Below are 18,829 nucleotides of genomic sequence, written 5' to 3'. Positions count from 1 at the left end.
GAAATTAAATGCTGCTTCCTTTCTCTTACCACTATAAAAGTTTAGGAAGAAACCCTCCCTTACCAACGTGTGCAATCTCAATTCAGCAGGAGAAGAAACAATGCCTAAAACATCAAGAAACTATCTTGTGGTAGATATCTTAACAATATTCAGATCAAGGCTGATAGGTTTTGTAGAAACTTGAATACATTCTGCTTAGATGCTATTCACTCACCTCAATACAAGCAAAATCAGTTGCAATTAAATAGCTTATATTGTATCTGTTAGATTTTCGTTTGGATAGAATGATCCATTTTGAGCTCAAATTCTATGAATGTCTGAATCTGTGAAGGAAGGAAATCCAAATCAGTCTATTTACTGCATTGGTTTAGTGAAATTATCAGGAGAAAAGCGAAATGACACTTTCCCTTTATCATTATTATCTTAAGGCATGTAATGAAATACTGAAAACACACAGAGGGGGTATTTCTAGTAAGCTGGTAAACACTTTACTGTCTTTTTTATTTTGTTTTAAGCATAATGGTACTTTAATGACATATTTCCAAACATTTCCACTTTTTCTTTGGTAAATGCTCTGAGGAAAGATTGACCATCCACAACTAGTAAAATATATACTCAAGCAATTCTTTATATGTATGCCTTTTCACTTCTTTGCAAATAGGAAGGAAAAACATTAATTCTGCAAGTGGTAATAAAGACTATGAATTTAATAGCACTCTAATATACAGCTTAAAGGTATATTTGTTATTTCAATCAGTGCATAACAGTAATAAATACAGGAAATACATTTGACATTGCACAGATTTAAATATTAATTACAAGAAGTGGTAAATCTTGGTGCTCTTAAAATTCGATGCAAAACCCACTGAATTAGTTGAGTCTCCTTAGATTCCAATGGGCTTCGGCTGAGTCCCTTAATGATATTAAAATCCATTTGTTATTAAATATCACATTTAATATAATATTATGGCAATGCTATAATTTGTTCACACCATATGCAAAAGTTCAGGTCCAATCCTGCTCCTACTGAAGGCTGCAATACCAGCTCTGTAGACATCAGTAAGAATAGGTTTGTGTTATCCATTTTTAATTGCACTGTATACAAGTATTCACAGAAGAATACAATACAGTATTCACAAAATTAAAGCAGCTTGTATGAAACCTACAGAGAAAAGCAGCACAGAATCAATGAAGTAAAAACAGTATTTCAAAAAATAATAAATCAGACTTGGCAGTTTTCGAAAACAGTACTGCAAAAAGACAAAGGAAATGGCACAGTTTAACAACCTAATTTCTAAGTGCACTTTATAATAACTCTCTTTACAAGCTGCTGTTTTCCCAGGAGATGATGACAAAAAGCCTCATTAGAACATGACTGTTTTACAGTGACAAGTTTTATTGCACTGCCAGCTGTGAATCTTAAAATAAAAACAAAAAACACACAGACACTAGAAAGGTTCCTAAAAACCCTGTTTTCGTTTTTTAGCATTAAAAAATAGCAACGTAGCACTTCCATATATTTGTGAATATCCACAATTCTAGTTTTTAAAAAAAATAGAAGTTAAAGAAAATGATTTTTGTCTTAGTTTCAAAAATAATGTAAATAAACATTTAAGAGTTGGATATTTCATTGATCAGAGAGGTATCTACAACGTGAAAGATCTGAGTCTAATCCTGCAAATACTTGACCATGAAAGCAGACTTGAGGACCTGTTGATCCTGCTCATTTCAGCAAAAATGGATAAATGCAATTTAGGATCAGGCTCCTAGCTTCACCCATTACAAGCTTTCACACAATTTGACCTAGGCTAAAAAGTATAGATACAGTATATACTCTGTATACTGATTTATACAAAAATGGGCTTCTGTTTTACAGTTTTAACCCTCTTATTGCTACACTGAAAAGGAACATTTGGAACAATTTACATGAATCATAAAGGATAAAATTGAGATGCAGCCTCTGATGACTGAATTTCCACTTGAGCCATTTTAAACTGGGTACACTGTAGCCATTTGCGGAGCACAGATGAGCTGTTGTTCATCTGCCCTGACCCCTGTAACATTCTTAGGCTGTGATGGTTGACATTACTCTGAATGGCTTGGAGGCGTAGTTGGAGTCCCGCAGATAAATGCTGTTGAAAGAATTTCAGACAGTCATTTTCTCTCTTTATTCAATATACATATTCATACAAGACAGTGAAATGTACTTATCTTCATCACAAATTGATTGTTAGCTAGGGAGAGCTCCCCCACTGCCCCAGTATCACATTTCTTTTTTCCATGTTCTGCAGTGTAGCTTGCAAATCACTAGGTTTATCTGCAACACCTTTATTCCCACCAAAATTCTCTTGAATGGCAAACCACACTAGCTAGCTGGGACAGTGTAACCGTACACAGGCCAACAATATCTGCTATGGAATCAAAATTCATCTCCCCAGTAAGGGGTCCCAAGCCTGAGTCATCAAAGGGAGTTTCAAACCTAATAAAAATACACCTGAGGGAATGACCAACCTCAAGAAACCCGGGGGGAAAGGCCCTGCCACGGAACCCTGATTAAAAGGAAGTATTTCCAATGATGCTTCCTCTCTGCTCACATTTGAGACCTTCAGCTCTGAGCTGCCCAGTGCATCGGGACGCACTACAGCAATATATTTTCAGAGCTGGGAGACCAGTTAGTGACTTAGTCTTATTTCCAGAGTACACTTACAAAAATACACAATACTTACAACAAAAGAGTAAGGTGCAAGAAACAACCTACCTTTAGATTTGACTGTATCATTGGCAACCACATTGGTATGAGCTGTATGAAGAAATATTTTGTTATAACTTAAGCACCTGTAAAAATGCTCTAGTTACTATGAGTCAGAGAAGAGTTTATCTAACACATTTAGCCCTCAGAATGGCCACAGAAAGCACTCAAACACAAATCTGGAAATGCGTTTATTTTAAAATGATGCACATGCTTAGTAGCACGTGACTTTCAAAGGTAAGGAAGCCATCTTCCCTTGTTTATAGGAACTATCAATATTACTAACATCTTGTTTAAGGCAATGAAAAGAGTTCAAAATAGAAAACTCATTAAAGGAAATCAATTATTTTCCTCTTGAGGGTGTTTCTATATATGCAGTTAAGCAAGCATTGGAAGGAATATAGTGCACATTCTGCACTGTAAAGTGCACACCAACAGGAAAAAAACACACAGCAGAATTTTCTAATAGTAGGCTAGATATTTAAGCAGTAACTACCATTTTATAAGCTAGTAGTCATGTCACTGCTTCACTGTGGAATGTGACACATAGGAATAGAATTTCTTATCTGTGTTCCCAGGCCTAACTCCTCCGAGTGACAAAGATGGAGTTTGGGAATCCATCACTCACTGTTGATATTTGTTTCTGCCTGTAACCCTTCAGAGAACTTTTATTTCTGAGCAAATATAACATTAAAAGCTTATGGAAGGGAGAGGGACATTTCTAGCAAAAGTATTCATGTTCTCCAATATTAATTTAACCACTGAGGCTACTGTTCTAAAATGTTTCTCTAAATGGCATCAAAATTTGCAATTTACCAATTAAGTTACTGGGAGCTGCAAGTTAAATCTAATCATTATCGACAACATTAGATAAAGTGCTGTTTCCCTTGCGCAAGGAACACTAATTGTTTCAATTTCAGTGCTGTTTTGCTGGAGAATCATATGCAGCTCTGTCAGGACTGATTACTTAGTCTACCAAGTAAAGAACCATATATCAACATTTACGGACAGATGAATACCAAAAAAACGGGAATGCAGCCAGATGCAGTAGATGTGAGTTCTATACATCCTTCCCTGTGTTCTCACACTAAGGAAATACTTAATAAGATCCAATAACTCCAAGTCCCCATGTGGTTTTTTGGAGAGGGGAGCAAAGGAAAGCATACTAAGAAGCCAGGCTCCACACCTCACAGTCCTACCTCCATCAACAAATGTCACTGAGAATTTCACCCAGAGTTCGTGAAGTTCCTGTGGAGCCAGCCAGCCAGCAGGTGACATGACTGGCATCTACAGGACCAGAAGCAAGGAGAGAAACTATGCAGAAACTCAGGGAAAGGGATTTCTCTGGCCCAAGATACCCCTCTACATCTGAATCAATTGACCAGGCATCTTTTCTTGTCAACTGAAAGAAATAAGCACTTCCCACAACCAGTTCATCTCACTGAGGTCACTCAAGCAGGTAGCTAAAATAGATGAAGATGAATCATGGCCTAAAAATATCTGTTTATCTCCACTGACTATAAAGAGCGCTAAGAAAAACTAGCTCATATTGGTATCTATGCTGTAGAGGTCTAAGGTTAGATAAGATCACTGGCATCCAACATGACTTCTTTCTTCCAGGATCTAGACAGATTGAGGGAAATTAAAGATTCAGCTGCATGCTCAAGAAAGCAAACCCTCCACACCTACAGCTACAAGTTAGATTATTCAGACAAGAAGAAATTTTACGGAAGCATTTGAGTTTTATTTTCTAGTCCTCAACAAGCCTTTTCTTCATCAAAGGAAGAATACATAAAGTCAGTTAGAAAGAACAGCTGGAAGAACTGACTGCTGTCAGAGAGTACCCATTTGGGGGGACTGATATTGTCACCTGTAACATGTGGATTTCAGTGCAAGTTTGAACAGAACCCGGGATGAAGAACAGAGTGGTCATTGTGCTTTTCAGCACAACTCTGCTGCCTCTCAAGGTCTCTAGAAACTACCTGACAGCTATTAGAGTTGCCTAAAATCCCTCGGTCTCTAGAAATGATCTTGTGGTTTGCTGAGCTGCTCCTTTTATTTCTCTGGGCTCCCAAATTCCTCAGGTATATATCTGATGGGCAGCCAGAGAGCTGTGCTCAGCAAGCAGCTGGTCCCCAGCACTGATGGCTCTCCTGGGAACAAAGCACAACAGTTCAACTTCAGACCTCCTAAAGCAGAATGGTTCCCCCTCAGAGAAAATATAAATGATTCCCCTTAGAGAAACATATAATGAATATATATGTAGATACATGTGCATCCATGTAAGTCTGCATAAATCTCATTCCAACCTAGAAAGAAAAATAAATACAGAATAGTTGAAATGTTTTCCAGGTACGAAACTGTTTTCCTCCACAAATGGGTAAAGATGGTCTAAGTCAGTTCCAAAAATTGTCCTCTGAGAAAACAAGGAATGGCTTAAAGTTTATAGGAAGCAATCACAGACATGTCCCAATGCTAAGCTCAACAGGAGTTTAATTTATTGCTAAGGCTAACACAGTACCAAGAGGACAAATGCTTGTTGCACCAATACAATGGGGAGATATAAGAGCAATTATCCTTGCCACAGAGAAAAGAGAAAGGACATATTTTTAGTGAAGGAGTTCACTAAATTGTTGTGAATTATTCACATTCCTTCTTCTTTCTCTATTATTTTAGAACACTCACTTGTCACCTGAGAAAGTTATACAGGAAATAGCCACCTAAGACAGCTATTCCATAAACCACCTGGCAACATGTGATGCCTCCTTGCTGTGATATGTTAAAAATATAAACGTGTGTTGAATCACATATTATTATACAACGACTTCACTTACAAGGGAAGTTTTTGCAGCACCTGACTCTTTAGGTAGAATAAAATTTACTGCAGTAAATATAATTATGTTAATGTTAAATGCTCAGGATTTAATATTGACTGCTGTGCTCAAATCCAAGAGGACGTTATTGGGAATTACTAGTTTTGCTGAAAGATCTCAAAGGATAAAAAGAACAACTGTTTTTTTTTTTAAAAAAAGTATCTTTCCTTCACTACATTGCATTCATTTTTACAATGACCCTTGTTTGAAAGGCTTATATCTACAAACTAAAAGAAAAAAAAAACAAATGCTTTGAAGCATAAAATAAGCTTGTTTCATTATGTCATTATGGAAGGTAAGGTAATAAAAGACTAAGTAGTCTGAAACAAATAAGCTACCAAAAAATTGCCCAGTCAACTAATATCCAAAGAACTGTCATTCTTGCAGACTTCTGAACTAGATTAGGAATGACCAAGTTCAGATCTTCTCTATGAAGACCTCCTCTATAGCCACTGAAGAAAAGACAGTCTCAAAGCTGACCTTGTTTTAAGTTACAGAAATACCTCTCATTTACTGCTTGCTGTGTGAATAAACTTTGCAGTTCTGTGTCAATGAAGGACTTCAAACATACAGTGAATCTTTCCTCAAATCATGGCACTTACTTTTCAGATTCTATGCAGATAAATCTAGAACTACAGATTCTATAATACCATTATGGCTGTATATTTTCCTGCAGGATTTCACTTCAGGGCTAAGTAAAGGGGGATTTAGTCATCCAGATTCTGCTTTCCCATATCTCATCTGTTAAAAATGAAAGACAGCTATGCAACTTCTCTCTGGCTTTCATGGGATTATGAGCTTGATCTTGCAGTAAAAACAACATCCCTTTAACCTGATTTAACATATTATTGATATATACTCTGAAACACAACCCTTGAATGTATTCATTTGAATTGTGAAAGGAATTTGAGCCTAAAGGTCTCTCTTCTTACAGCTTTAAAGCCATTCTTCATCTTCATCAAAACTTGAACATTCTGGACTACCTGGAAGAAAAGCTGAACTAATTAACTTTCTGAAAACCTTCCCAGCCCATATTTCCTCCAGAACTAGCCACTATCACTTTAACATCACAGACCATTGGAGTTTCTGTATGGCATCCAGTCATTAGTGACTATAAATTTGTATTTTCACAATGAATCTGAATACTTCCAGGCCAGTTTACAACAAGACTTTCAATTTTAGCTACTAAATTTTCACTTAATGCTCAATCATATAGGACTGGAGTAAAACAACAGTCAAAACTTTCCTTTATGGTAACAGGGGAAAAAAATTATAAGCATATTTCAGCTAGATCCAGAATGCATACAACTATTTGATTTGTTGTAATTTCATTTGAAAATTACCTTCAGAATAATGCAGTACGAAAAATAAATCTATAGAAGACTACCAAAACTAATTTATGCTTGTCTGGCTGCCACAATCCTTCATAAATCTGTTTTGTTCTGATCCAGTTAGTGCAAAGAGCGCTGTGGTGATCCACAGGAGACTGGCAACTGATTTCAAAGGGATTTTTATATGAACAAAGCACGCAGGATTTGATTCTCTACCAAAGAATAGCCTATTACACATCCTAGAGGAAGGACATTTACTGTCAAATATGTGGCCAAGAGTCAGACATACAGACATACAATAACAAGAAAATCATTGGGGCACAAAGATTTGTTACCAGCTTAAAAAAATCTGACAGTAAGTGATCTGTCAAAAATTTGAGACAATTAAAAATTACCAGAATGAACAAAAATTCAGAACACACCAGTTCCCACAAAGTCAATGACACCAGTTCAGTCTATTAAAGGAACAGGACCACTGCAAGATTGGGAAGAGGAAGTAGATCAGAAGTTCATTTAAATATGATAAGGAATTTATAACTCAGATTTTCGTCTCATCTCACCTCTTACTGTAGATGTTTTTGTTATGTTCTACTAGGTTTTATCTGTGCACTAGCTTTCAACTTCAGCTTCTTCTACTTTCCTTTTTAGTGGGAGATGGGAATAGGGGAATATCTCTAGAAACTGCAATATACAGGCAACATCCATAACTAAATATTCAATATGCAGAACACCTACCTTAACAAATATAGTAGAATTACATTCCTGTAAAGCCTCCATTAAACTAATCACATGCAGACACACCATTTCTACCATCTGAAAACAAAAACAGAAACAAATAAATGTCCAGCATAACAGAGTTGTGTTCTAAGCCAATAGTTCCTAAAAGGAATCTTCCTGCAGTTTTTTGGCAGTTCTAATGGAGCCTAGAGATGTGTATTTATTAATCACTGACATATAAGATTAAATACTACATGAACACATAGGGGACATTTTTCTTTTTTTTTAGTTTTCTTCTGATGCAGCAATACCTATCTGTTTAAAGTTTCACAGTGCTTGATGGATTTTAATTCCTATAACATATCAAAACAAGCTGTCTTCAGCTTCCTTCTTCGCAGACAGCATAAATCCTTTTACATGCCTTTGCTGGGTACTTCTCACCAATCAATGTGTCAGAAAATGATAGTTTTATTTACTGAATCCTTTGAAAATTAACACAGTCACAAAAATCATCTTTTTTTCTCCCCACCAAAAGACAATTTATTGTTCTGAACTGGCAGCAAGTCCATAAATATATACTTCTTCAATTTTGTACCATTAATTATGACAAATGCAAATACCAGTTACTTGGTAGCAGAACCATTTTATATTTTATATTATGGAAATGCACAGCTACAACAGGACGTATACTTTGAGCCAGCAGTGACTCTTTACAGTGCTGGTCTAAACAATGGGTAAATTCTCCTTGATAGTAATAAACTTAGCTTTCACGTAGTGCTTTTCATCTTCAAAGTGCTTTACAACACTAATTAAACTTCACAACATCCCTGTAAAATGGGTAACTACAATTATCTGCATTTCAGGGAGCAGTAGCTGAAGCAGAGAGAGTTTAATAATTTGTACTGAAAGCACATAATGAGACACTTTTAGAAAAAGGATTAGAACCTGGGACTTCCAGGTCATATTCTTGTCCTGAGGCTTGACATTTCTCTGTATCTGGCTGAACAACTAGATGGTTAGAAGAATTGTGCATAATTCTTCTTCACTCAGGAGAAGCTTCATGAACCAGTGTTCTCAAGAGTGGCTGGTGAAACACAGAGAACTCACCAAATGCAAAGGCTACAAGCTTATTTAAAAACAGCTTTAGATAGCTGAAGTCCTTGCTTGATATGTAGAAAACATGAGGCAATAGTAACTGGTTCAAAAACATCTCAGCTACAGCTCATTCAATTATTTTTGAAAGGGCAAGTGCCCACATCTGTGTGGGGTAGAAGATGTTTCACATGGGTAAAAGGGAATTACATAAAGTAATTACTATATAGAGACTGGGTCTCCATTTAAAACAGCAAAAAACCAAAAACAAACAACAAACTGACTTAGAAGGCTAGGCCACATTAAAATGATCTTTCTCATTTGAAGCGAGTATCAGGTTCTTCAGAGTCAAAGCTACTAGCTATCATCTCAGTTAAAGCCAAACATTCATTAATGTCTAGTAGGGGTAACAAGCTTGTCATGACCTTCTAGGAAGCAGAAAATACAATACAACTTGCCCAAGAGAAACAAGTTCTCAACCCTAAGCCTGCAAGCAGAGAGAATCATTAGTCAATGGGAAGCAAAGGTAGTATCTATGTGAAGGTTTCTGGCACACTTCTGGTCCTTATTGTACAAAGCTGCTCCAGTAACACTGAGCAGTTGAAAAATGAGTGCTCAAAAGTTGATTTCCAAAATTAGCCTGGATAATTTCTGGGCAGAGTGAACACTCCCCTTTCAAATCTTATCTCTAAATATACCTCCTTCAAATCATTCATTGCTCAAAAACACTTCCAGAAAGATTTACATAGCTCATTTTTGATGGGTAACCAATGGGTTATGAGTTGGCAGTAGTCAGCTTTGTGTGCTTTTTACTGAACAGGAATGCATCCCATGATAAAAAAAAAAAAGTATTCAGATGGCTATTCACTGAATTATCTTAAAATATTTAGTTCCTGTAAGCAGCATAAGAGAAACAAGAAGATTGTTCTGAAGAATATATTTAAAATGAGACCTGAAGTAGAGAGTCCCTAACCCAACAAGAAGTGACTCTAGCTCTTGAACACCAGGATTCCATTTCATGCCAGATCCTGGCTAGATCCTGTTTCAGGTCACTGCAAGGTTGAATCACGACTAATTAGCTCTCCCCTTAATTTCTCAAAAGTATCAAAGTTGCTTTATAAAATTATTCATGGTGTATTCAATTTAAACATTAAACTCAGACGGCTTGGCTTCGTTTCAGTCCATACTAACTCTGTACATAGCATCTGACTCACCACTTTGTTATGTGCCATTAGTTGTAGGATGCTAGGTGTCACTCGGCTCCAGAACTCCAGTGCTGTAAGGATTGCTGTAAAACTAAATTCGTTCTGATTTTGGACTGTTGGAGCTACTGCTGTTTGTTCACAGTACACTGTCCAGAGCTGGGCAAATATAAACGCATGGAAGAGGGAACACATGTGGAGAACAGATGTCTGTAGAAATAAAAAAGAGAAGAAATTGTTTCACTGAAGTAAGTGTACTGGGGAACAGTGCACTCTTCTGTCAAGATAGGCTTCTACCAAAGAGCTCCTCTCTAATGCACCCCATTATACAATCCTGCCCCTCATTTTCAAAAACATTTCCCTCTGATTAGAAAATAGTAAATCAGACATATCCAACAATATCTTTTCCATACTCAAAATCTGTTTTTTTATATTTACAGACCAAAAACTGCACTTGGAAACCCACACTCCCATGCAATCACATTAAGGTCAGTCCCTTTAAAGAAAAGGTTAGTTTTGCAGAACTTCTACTCAGGGATGAATCGCGGGACTTCCTTGATGGAAAACTCCCACTGCAGTCTGTAGAAAGCTAGGAGTCTCTGTCATTTATGACTCAATTTAAAACTTTAATAAAGTTTAATCTCCCATAAGATCCTCAGACAAACTGATGAAGACAAACTAGATAAATAGTCAGTGAGGTGGACTGGAAACTGGCTGAACTGCTAGGCTCAGAGGGTTGTGAGCAGCAGCACATAGTCCAGCCATAAGCCAATCAGTCATCATGTACCCCTGGTGTTGATATTGAGGTCAATACCACTTAACATCTTCATTAATGACCTGGATGATGGCACCAAATGCACACTCGGCAAGTGTGCAGACGATACAAAACTGATACACCAAGTGATGTGTTGCATTCAGAGGGACTTTGACAGGCTGGAAAAATGACCAGAGAGGAACTTCTTAAAGTACAACAACGTCCTGCCCCTTGGGAGTAATAATCCCATGCACCTGTACAGGTGAGAGTCTGATCACCTGGTAGGAAGTAAAAGTGCATCATTTTACATCCATTCTTTTTATTTTTCAGCCATTATTTTGTTTCAGGTCAGAGATGTTTTCTCAATTTAAAAGTGCAACAGTGATTCATATTCTGTGGCACTGTGACTGCACCAAACATTGCAATGGTTGCTTGGTAACTAGAAAGAGGTATTTGAAAAAGTAAAAAAAAAAAAAAAAAAAAAAAAAAAAGAAAGAAAAAAAAAGCCCAGAAGGAAAGAATGGGAAGCACCAGTCTTGACTGGGAGAGGGGAGCAAATGGGGGATTCTAAGTACTAGACAAATATGTGATCATTCTGCTTCCATATTTAATAAAACCCTGGTTAGTATCACAGTGTTGCTATATCTGTGTTGAACTACTGTCACAAATAGCTTAAAACTTGCAATAACTCACTTTCCTTGTCCAAAGCTCCTTCAGGAAAAAAAAAAAGTGCTTAAATTATCATTGTTTGTTAACTTTCAATCACACTACTTGTAAGTTATCCAATATAACTATATAAATAGAAGAGAATGAAGTAAGTATCTAGAGATTTGCTGTAGAGATAGTCACTGCTAAAGATTCATTTTGGAATTCAGTTTTTCATTTTTCACTCCTGTGCTGAGATATTTTGAAATAGTTAAATCCCTTAAAATTATTTGTAGTGATTTTATTACCAGTTTTATACACATGAAAATGAAGCTATGCAAGAAAGACTACAGAGATTTTGTTTTCCCAAATCTCTGTTTTTTCACAAGGTTCTATCCCTCCTTTTTTCTCAGGAAGAAATAAATTTTCCAGTATTGGCCTGTTTTAATCCACTAGAATCTCTTAAACATAAAAAAGCAGACAGTTCTTAACCTCTCAAAATCATATTACTGGATTACTTCAGAAACACATTCTTGGGGCTACTGTGCTGGAAGTATAAGCAATTTTAAACACAACATTAACTTACATGAGATTGTTTTAGTAAGATTCAGAAAAGTTCACAATTTCACATCCAAATAAAATACAAGCTAGTGATAAGAGCTTGGAATAATAAGGTCAATATATATATCACATCTCCTCTTAGAAGATGGAATCCCTTACCTTTGATTGCTCTGGAAACCCAATCAGAATAACAATAAGGTGGTCTGCAATTTGCGAGCCTGCATCCAGTGGAATAGGCATGCAAGATGATGGAGAATTTGGACAGACAACATTGTGTGTCAAAGACCCCAGGAGTAGCCACGACAGCAAACGAATATGAGAGACACATTCTATGAACTCTTTGGGCCTGTCAAGAAAGAATGTGTTTTACAATGCTGTTAAGCCTTTAGTTTTTCCACAAAACTGAGAATCTCTTTAAACATACTTTGCAGATGCCATCTCAGTGTGCTGGGGGCATGAACAAGTGATACAGCTAGTGGGAAGACTAGAACTACATTTAGAACTACACAGAACTTCGAGGACTTGATGTGCCATTATCAAGTCCAACATAACATATTTAGTGTGGCTAAGAAACAGCCTCTATCCATAGCCAAATCATTAACAGGCTCACAGGTTCCACATCCACTCTTAAAAAAAAAGAAAAACAGAAATCATCAAATAGAAAGGGTTATCCAAGCGGAGCTGCTCCTCACAGGCTTCTCATAGCAGGTAAGGCTTGTCATGAAACTTTCCATTCCAGTGTTAGTTCTGAGGCAGACTCCCTGTGTTACTTTTGCTCGGCGTTCCACTTCTCCATAGGTAAAAATGGAGTTAACTTCTCTTTTTCTCAGCCTTTCTTTGGATGTTTGGACTGCATGCTTTTGAGGGCAGAGACTATTCTTTTCTGGGACACTTAAGTATTCATCCATCATCTAGTGCAATGTCTAATTTCAAATCAATTTGCTTATTTAATCTGAAAAGGAATAATACTTCTCTGGTGTAGCCATAGGGAAAAAAAATGATTTCAGATCAAGATATCACTACTGGGGCCAGAAGTCTGGGACAATGTTGGGACAGGAATACAGATCTGTTGAAATAAAACTCCAGTACTCTACACTCAAAATCTCTCTCCATTTGCTAACATTTTAAGAGAAGAGAGAGTATCTTGTCCTTCTGTTTCAATATAAAACTCTTCAGGTTAGGATTTTTCACAGTGAAAAGGGATAAAAGCATGTCTTCACGAGCAGGATTTCTTCTCATCTGACTTTAACCAGGCAAAGTTAGTATTATAATCATCGTACACTTAAAAGTTCTTACTTATTTGCAATTAGTAATTTCATTGGGCATTTCCTATTGTACTTTGTATTCCCACTATATTCTTTATAAATCTAGGCCTGACGGAGTACCTGCATTGCTTTCACTGCCTGTATCTACAATAAAGTTCATTTCCATTGTAGATCTACTGATCTACAATCAGTTCTTTTCCAGAGTAATTCAAGTCAGGAGAGTTACCTCCCAAGTCCCCTTAGCCTCCACTTAAATGTGGCACTGATGAACTCCTCAGGAAACTGGGAGCTGCCAACCAGCTGTTTCAATGTCCCACTGCCACCACTCCCAAGTGTATGTCCTATCTAAGCGATGTGGCAATAAATGCAGAATTCTCTGAAGAGTTCCAGCTCATCTAATATTTCTTTTGATGGAAAGGCATTCTTACCCTTGTTGCATTGCAGAAGGCGGATGGTACAGCCAAGGCAAATATCGGATCACAGCTTTGTTGTCTCTGTGGTTTCCTCGTGTTATTTCCATAGCAGCAATCTGAGATAAACCAACTTTCAGATGCCCACCAAATGTGTCTTCATGCAGTGGCTGAGAACATGTCTTCATGTGACTCTGCAAAGCAAAGATCTGATTCCCTACCCAAAAGACTATGTCATTAGGTCTAACCTCTTCCAAGCATCAGTGTAGTCTATTTTCCTTCAATCTCTTTCTCAGAATCTCTAATTTTGTCTATGAAGCTATGGAATTAAAAAACAGAAATAGATTTTAAATATCTCCAATGCCTATATTAGCAACAGCATTATGATGCAGCTCTTCTTATGGAGGACCACATTTTCAAGAGCCAACACAAGAGAATTGTGCAAAATGTACGTGCACTGCTTGTATCAGCAAACTCAACACCTGCTGAATACAAACTAATGGTTTCACATCGAGACAGTTTAACTGAAGATCAAAGAATCTAACCATTTAATAAGGCAGCACTCTTTGTGTAGGAAGTGTCTTTCTTGTGCAAGATTTCACTTACATGTACAGAAATAACCTAAATAAGCTATCACCCATTCACCAGAGATAGGGCTATTTTGCACTGTTCGTGCCACAAGTACATTTAAGCCCTGCATATATTTATGACTGGAAAGATAATTGATTATCCTATTTTGTCAGCTTTAATGAATGTTTTATGGGTGCTTCTTAAGATATTTTTGTATTTGTAATAGAGCTAACTTTGCATTATCCTGTGTTACAGGAACAACAGAACACATGCCGAGTGCATGTGCTTGCTTAAAGGAAAGCCATATGCTTCGCACAAGAAAATCCAGGCCATCAATTATTAAATTATTACAACCTGTCGGAGATCAGTTAACCTATACTATTTTATAGCAGAGAAGTATCTGAGCCCAACAATTTATACTATCAAAATCACCCACTTGAAGTCTCCTTCAAGAGGGAAAAATATACGTATCAGCATGAATGCCACCTAGTCACCTAGCTACAGAGAGAGGGAACAAGGATAGATAGGCAAGCAGATATATTATAAAATTCCAGTGTTTTTGAAGAAGTAAAACTTTGCTGAGCTTTTAGCAATTAAAATGTTATCCTAAAGGAAAACAAAAAAGGATAATAAATCCAACAGAATCAATAAACTAGAAGGTCATTATCTTGAGAACTAACATTTATACCATGTTTATAATGTACTGGTTACTAGTATGCAAGACTGCAAGCAACTAACATCTCTTTCATAGAAACAGGCTGTTCTCAGTCACTCAAGATATTAGAGACAAGTAAACAGTTTTAGCAATTAACTCTATTTCTGTTCACTAAATTTGTAAAGGGGGATTTTTTTTTACATATATTATATGAAATCATTTAATAACATTTTTCTAAATTTTTATTCTTTCCTCTATGAACCATCACTCAAAATTTGAAAATCAAGTTTAATGTTTTGTTGTAGGATTATTACTAGTCATGTAAGTCATATAGTATTCTTCTTGTCAATTTGCCAGTTCAGATACTGTTGATAATACTTGTAGCAAAAAATTATATAACTGGATAATCTTAGGACTCACTTTCTAGGAAAAACTATGTTAATAAAATGTAGATAACAGAACTGATTATATTAAATCAACACAAAAGGAATATGAATCTAGATGTTGTGAACTGGTTTAAAATTTCAAACATCTGTAAAGTTTTTACTTAGAAATGTTTGCAGTATTTTCCCAACTATATTGGAACCACAGAATTAATTTCTTTTAAGATATCTACTAGAATGCAGACGTAAAAGGGCTAAGATATCTCAAACTGAAACTGTCTTAATGAATATAGTCTGCCTTTTCATTTTGCAAAGACAGCCAAAACTTATTTTTAACAATACATAAAATTATGGTCATTAGGACTATTCTTGTTGCAGACGAGTGAGCAGTAACTCCTCATTCCTACAACCTTTATCTCTTCTTTGTCAGATTCCCGTATTACATATCTACATCACAACAACATAAAATTTGAGACAGTTCAGTTCTGATTCAATTTTAAATACCTTAGTCTAAACATTCAGGGAGCTTGGTGTCTAATTTTGAAATATGAAAGAGAAGAACCAGGTAAAGTTTTAGTTTGTGTCCTAGCTATAGCCATGTGTAAAAATATAATAAATAAAAAGCAAGAGAAACTACCATCTGATTAGACTTAAGCATTGTAACAGCGTTTATAAAAACCAGTTTACAGTTCAGTTCAAGGGAGAGGAGGCATAGATAAAAAATGTGAATTGCAGAGAGCTTTCTACAAAAACATTTTATTCAGGAGAGAGGACACCTGCAAGTATTTACAAATAAATTTCCCTCGTTCCTGGTTTCAGTCAAATTTGTGTTTTTCTATGGAACTGGCAAACCAGATGTATCTCTCATTTATGATTCATGTGCCAAGCTATTTTGAAAACGATTTTGAAGTGAAAAAAAAAATGGGTGGATAACTTTAAAGGATAGAGTGGGAAGGGAATTAAATTCAGCTGAAAATGATTAATTAGTTCATGCTTTGAAGTAAATTTTTACTCCAGCACAAAAGGCTGTTTCTTTTATTGGATTGAAAAAAAAAAACTCAATGGGATTCAAGACAAATGGCCAACAGGGTGTGAACTACAAAAAGATATTTTTCGCAGTGAAACAAGGTTATCTCAGCTTTCAAGAGATGTGATTTTCAGTTTAGAAAGGCGGCTTCCTCCTGCGTGGTAAGCATTACCACTTAGCAGTAAAGTGTCCCCACTGCATGAATAGGGGGTAGGGAAAGGGGGTGAAGCAAGGGGGTGAGTGTGCTAGATAACCAAGTAAAGTAAGAGCTCTAATCTCATTGGTTCACAAATAAACGTTAGTATCCAAATCCACTATGGGTTTTCATTTTCTCTGTCTTGCCCATGACAGAAGGTAAAGAATGAATTTGTGGCATGAAACACTCCAATGCATTGTCAGTAACTTTCAGCAGAGGACTGGTACAATACAAGAGTCATCCTTCTGGGGAAACATTGAGAATGTCTCCTTGGGTATATAACAGATGCAGAGTTTCTCCAGAAGAGTGTAATTAGTTATACAGGTAAGGAATGTTATGCTGGGATGGGTTATTTTTAACACGACTGCTTCTCACACAATGATTTTGGTTATGACATTATCTTATCATCAACCTCCACGTCGATAAAAAGCAAGCCTACGTTTTTATTCTGTGCTCCCCATATTCAAATCAGCCTCCATTTCAATATTCTGCATAAGCTACTTTTTGCCTATTCCTGAGAAATGACTAATCTATAACAGTACTAACCTAAAAAAAAAAAAAAAAGGTCATCCTCACAAACTACCAAAGGATTCTTCTAAAGAGGTTAATTACAGAAAATACTATATTGTAATTAGCTTACACACTTTAGATAAATGCATATCCATAACTAACCTTTAATTTGGTTAAAGTATGCATATCTGCAATGAAATCCAGCACTTCCCCAATATATTGCCTCATGCATTCCATTGCTGCTGTTCCACACTACAACACAAAAGAAACATGTTTAATCACCGGATTTTGAATATATTCATGTTTTCATCTTTGTTTCTTGCCTGTCTCCAGTTCTTCACTGTCTACTCTCATTAGGAGTAAGTATTCTTGGATCTTTTTCTTCTCACAGTAATTTGCCTTCTTATCTGATAACAGTATTAAAAAAAAAGTCACACTAGCTGCTTCATGTATTATGGAATGATCCCCTCTGCTACAATAATAAAAGATTAACTGGTGAAACTTGCAATAATACCCTTAACATGTATCTCCTAAAGTTTACATTAGTCCAGAAACAAAGGTTTTTTTTTTTAACATCAATGAGAGTTTACCAGCTCAGTTCTTCAAGCAACTGAGCATTTCCTCGAGTGAAACCAATCAGCTACAATCCTGGTAAACAAAATTAAGTAAAGGGAATAGATGCTCTTATGTTCAGACAAATCATGACGGAATAAAAGTTTAAGCGACTGTCCTCATGTATTTTACTGAACATCCCTGAAATTTTTAAGTGAAACCTTTTCATTTTTAAACTAACACAGGTTCTGAGCAACATCATTCAAAATACATCATCTTAATGGCACTCAAGTTAGTTGCAATTTTCAAAAGGATGGTAAAGGCAGCATTTGAATTATTCTTACTAAAATTATTTCCACTGCACAAATTTTTAAAAGTAACTTTTACTGTACAAGTATTAAAATAATTTATTTTTAGAAATGCTGAAATGAAATAAAACCTTTTATGACCACACAGGTAAATACAAAGATGCGGTTTTTCCTTTAATTATATTTAAATCTGAAAATCTACATCATACAGTTAAAACTTATGGCATCTTACACGTTGATACAAGGGCTATAAGGGATAAATGAAATCCCTATTCATAGGGATTCATAGAACCATAGAATTGGTGAGGTTGGAAGGGACCTCTGGAGATCATCTAGTCCAACCCTCAAACGAGTGGCCCATACAGGGATCGAACATTCTTCCATGAACTGCTCCATTTTGACCACAAAGGTATAAGCATTGAGAAATGATTTGTGCCAGAACAAGAACAACTCCAAGGGGAAAACAAAGGGACTGAGTGTAGTGCATATTGTGTTTCTGCAGTACAAACGTTCATAGTCCATTGCCTAGAGCACAGCAAGAAATGTCAGCCAAGCCTCCGGCTAACAAGGCATGCCTGAGGTTTGCAATCCAGTCAATGAACCAAAACTATCATATTAGACAGAGGCTTCCAACAGAGCAGAAAGTCCTGCAGAAAAGCTTTCAGAAGGTGAGAAGTCTGATCGAATAGTTATCATATAACCTTATGTTTCTATTTTAACAATCTGAGGTGAAGATAAATCTAGCTGAATTCAAGGGAAACTCTGAATGCTCAACATTTCTCAAAGATCAAGTCTTTATAAATGCCTCACTTTCTGGAGCCAAGTAAAAACAAGATTTAACTTCAGAGATTAAATGATGAAATTATCTACTTACGTATCTTTTTTCTTAAAGTGGTCAAAAACTACTGTACTCAAAATCATAGGTTCACGGCAAAACATCACAGTAAAGTTTATCATGGGAAAATACGTTTCTTTCCCTTCCGTTTAATCACATTACACTTTTGAACCTATTACCTTATCTGAATATAC

General features: G+C 36.3%; 1 protein-coding gene across 10 annotated transcripts in view; it reads right to left on the bottom strand.

Moving 5' to 3' along the window:
* Nucleotides 1-492: 492 nt before the first annotated feature.
* The window catches only part of UNC79 (unc-79 homolog, NALCN channel complex subunit), a 107,021-nt gene continuing 88,684 nt past the window's right edge, over nt 493-18,829 (bottom strand). For all 10 annotated transcript variants that reach the window (XM_062576171.1, XM_062576173.1, XM_062576174.1 and 7 more), the window contains 7 exons: nt 17,103-17,192; nt 13,618-13,793; nt 12,084-12,270; nt 9,977-10,174; nt 7,689-7,766; nt 2,759-2,800; nt 493-2,132 (listed from right to left, as the gene is read on the bottom strand). In XM_062576171.1, the coding sequence (XP_062432155.1) occupies nt 1,932-2,132; nt 2,759-2,800; nt 7,689-7,766; nt 9,977-10,174; nt 12,084-12,270; nt 13,618-13,793; nt 17,103-17,192 (972 nt within the window). In that variant the 3' untranslated portion in view covers nt 493-1,931. The remainder of the gene's footprint in view (nt 2,133-2,758; nt 2,801-7,688; nt 7,767-9,976; nt 10,175-12,083; nt 12,271-13,617; nt 13,794-17,102; nt 17,193-18,829) is intronic.

This window comes from Rhea pennata, chromosome 5 (genome assembly GCF_028389875.1).
Source record: "Rhea pennata isolate bPtePen1 chromosome 5, bPtePen1.pri, whole genome shotgun sequence".
Lineage (NCBI taxonomy): Eukaryota > Metazoa > Chordata > Aves > Rheiformes > Rheidae > Rhea > Rhea pennata.
This window is presented reverse-complemented; position numbering and strand designations above follow the sequence as displayed.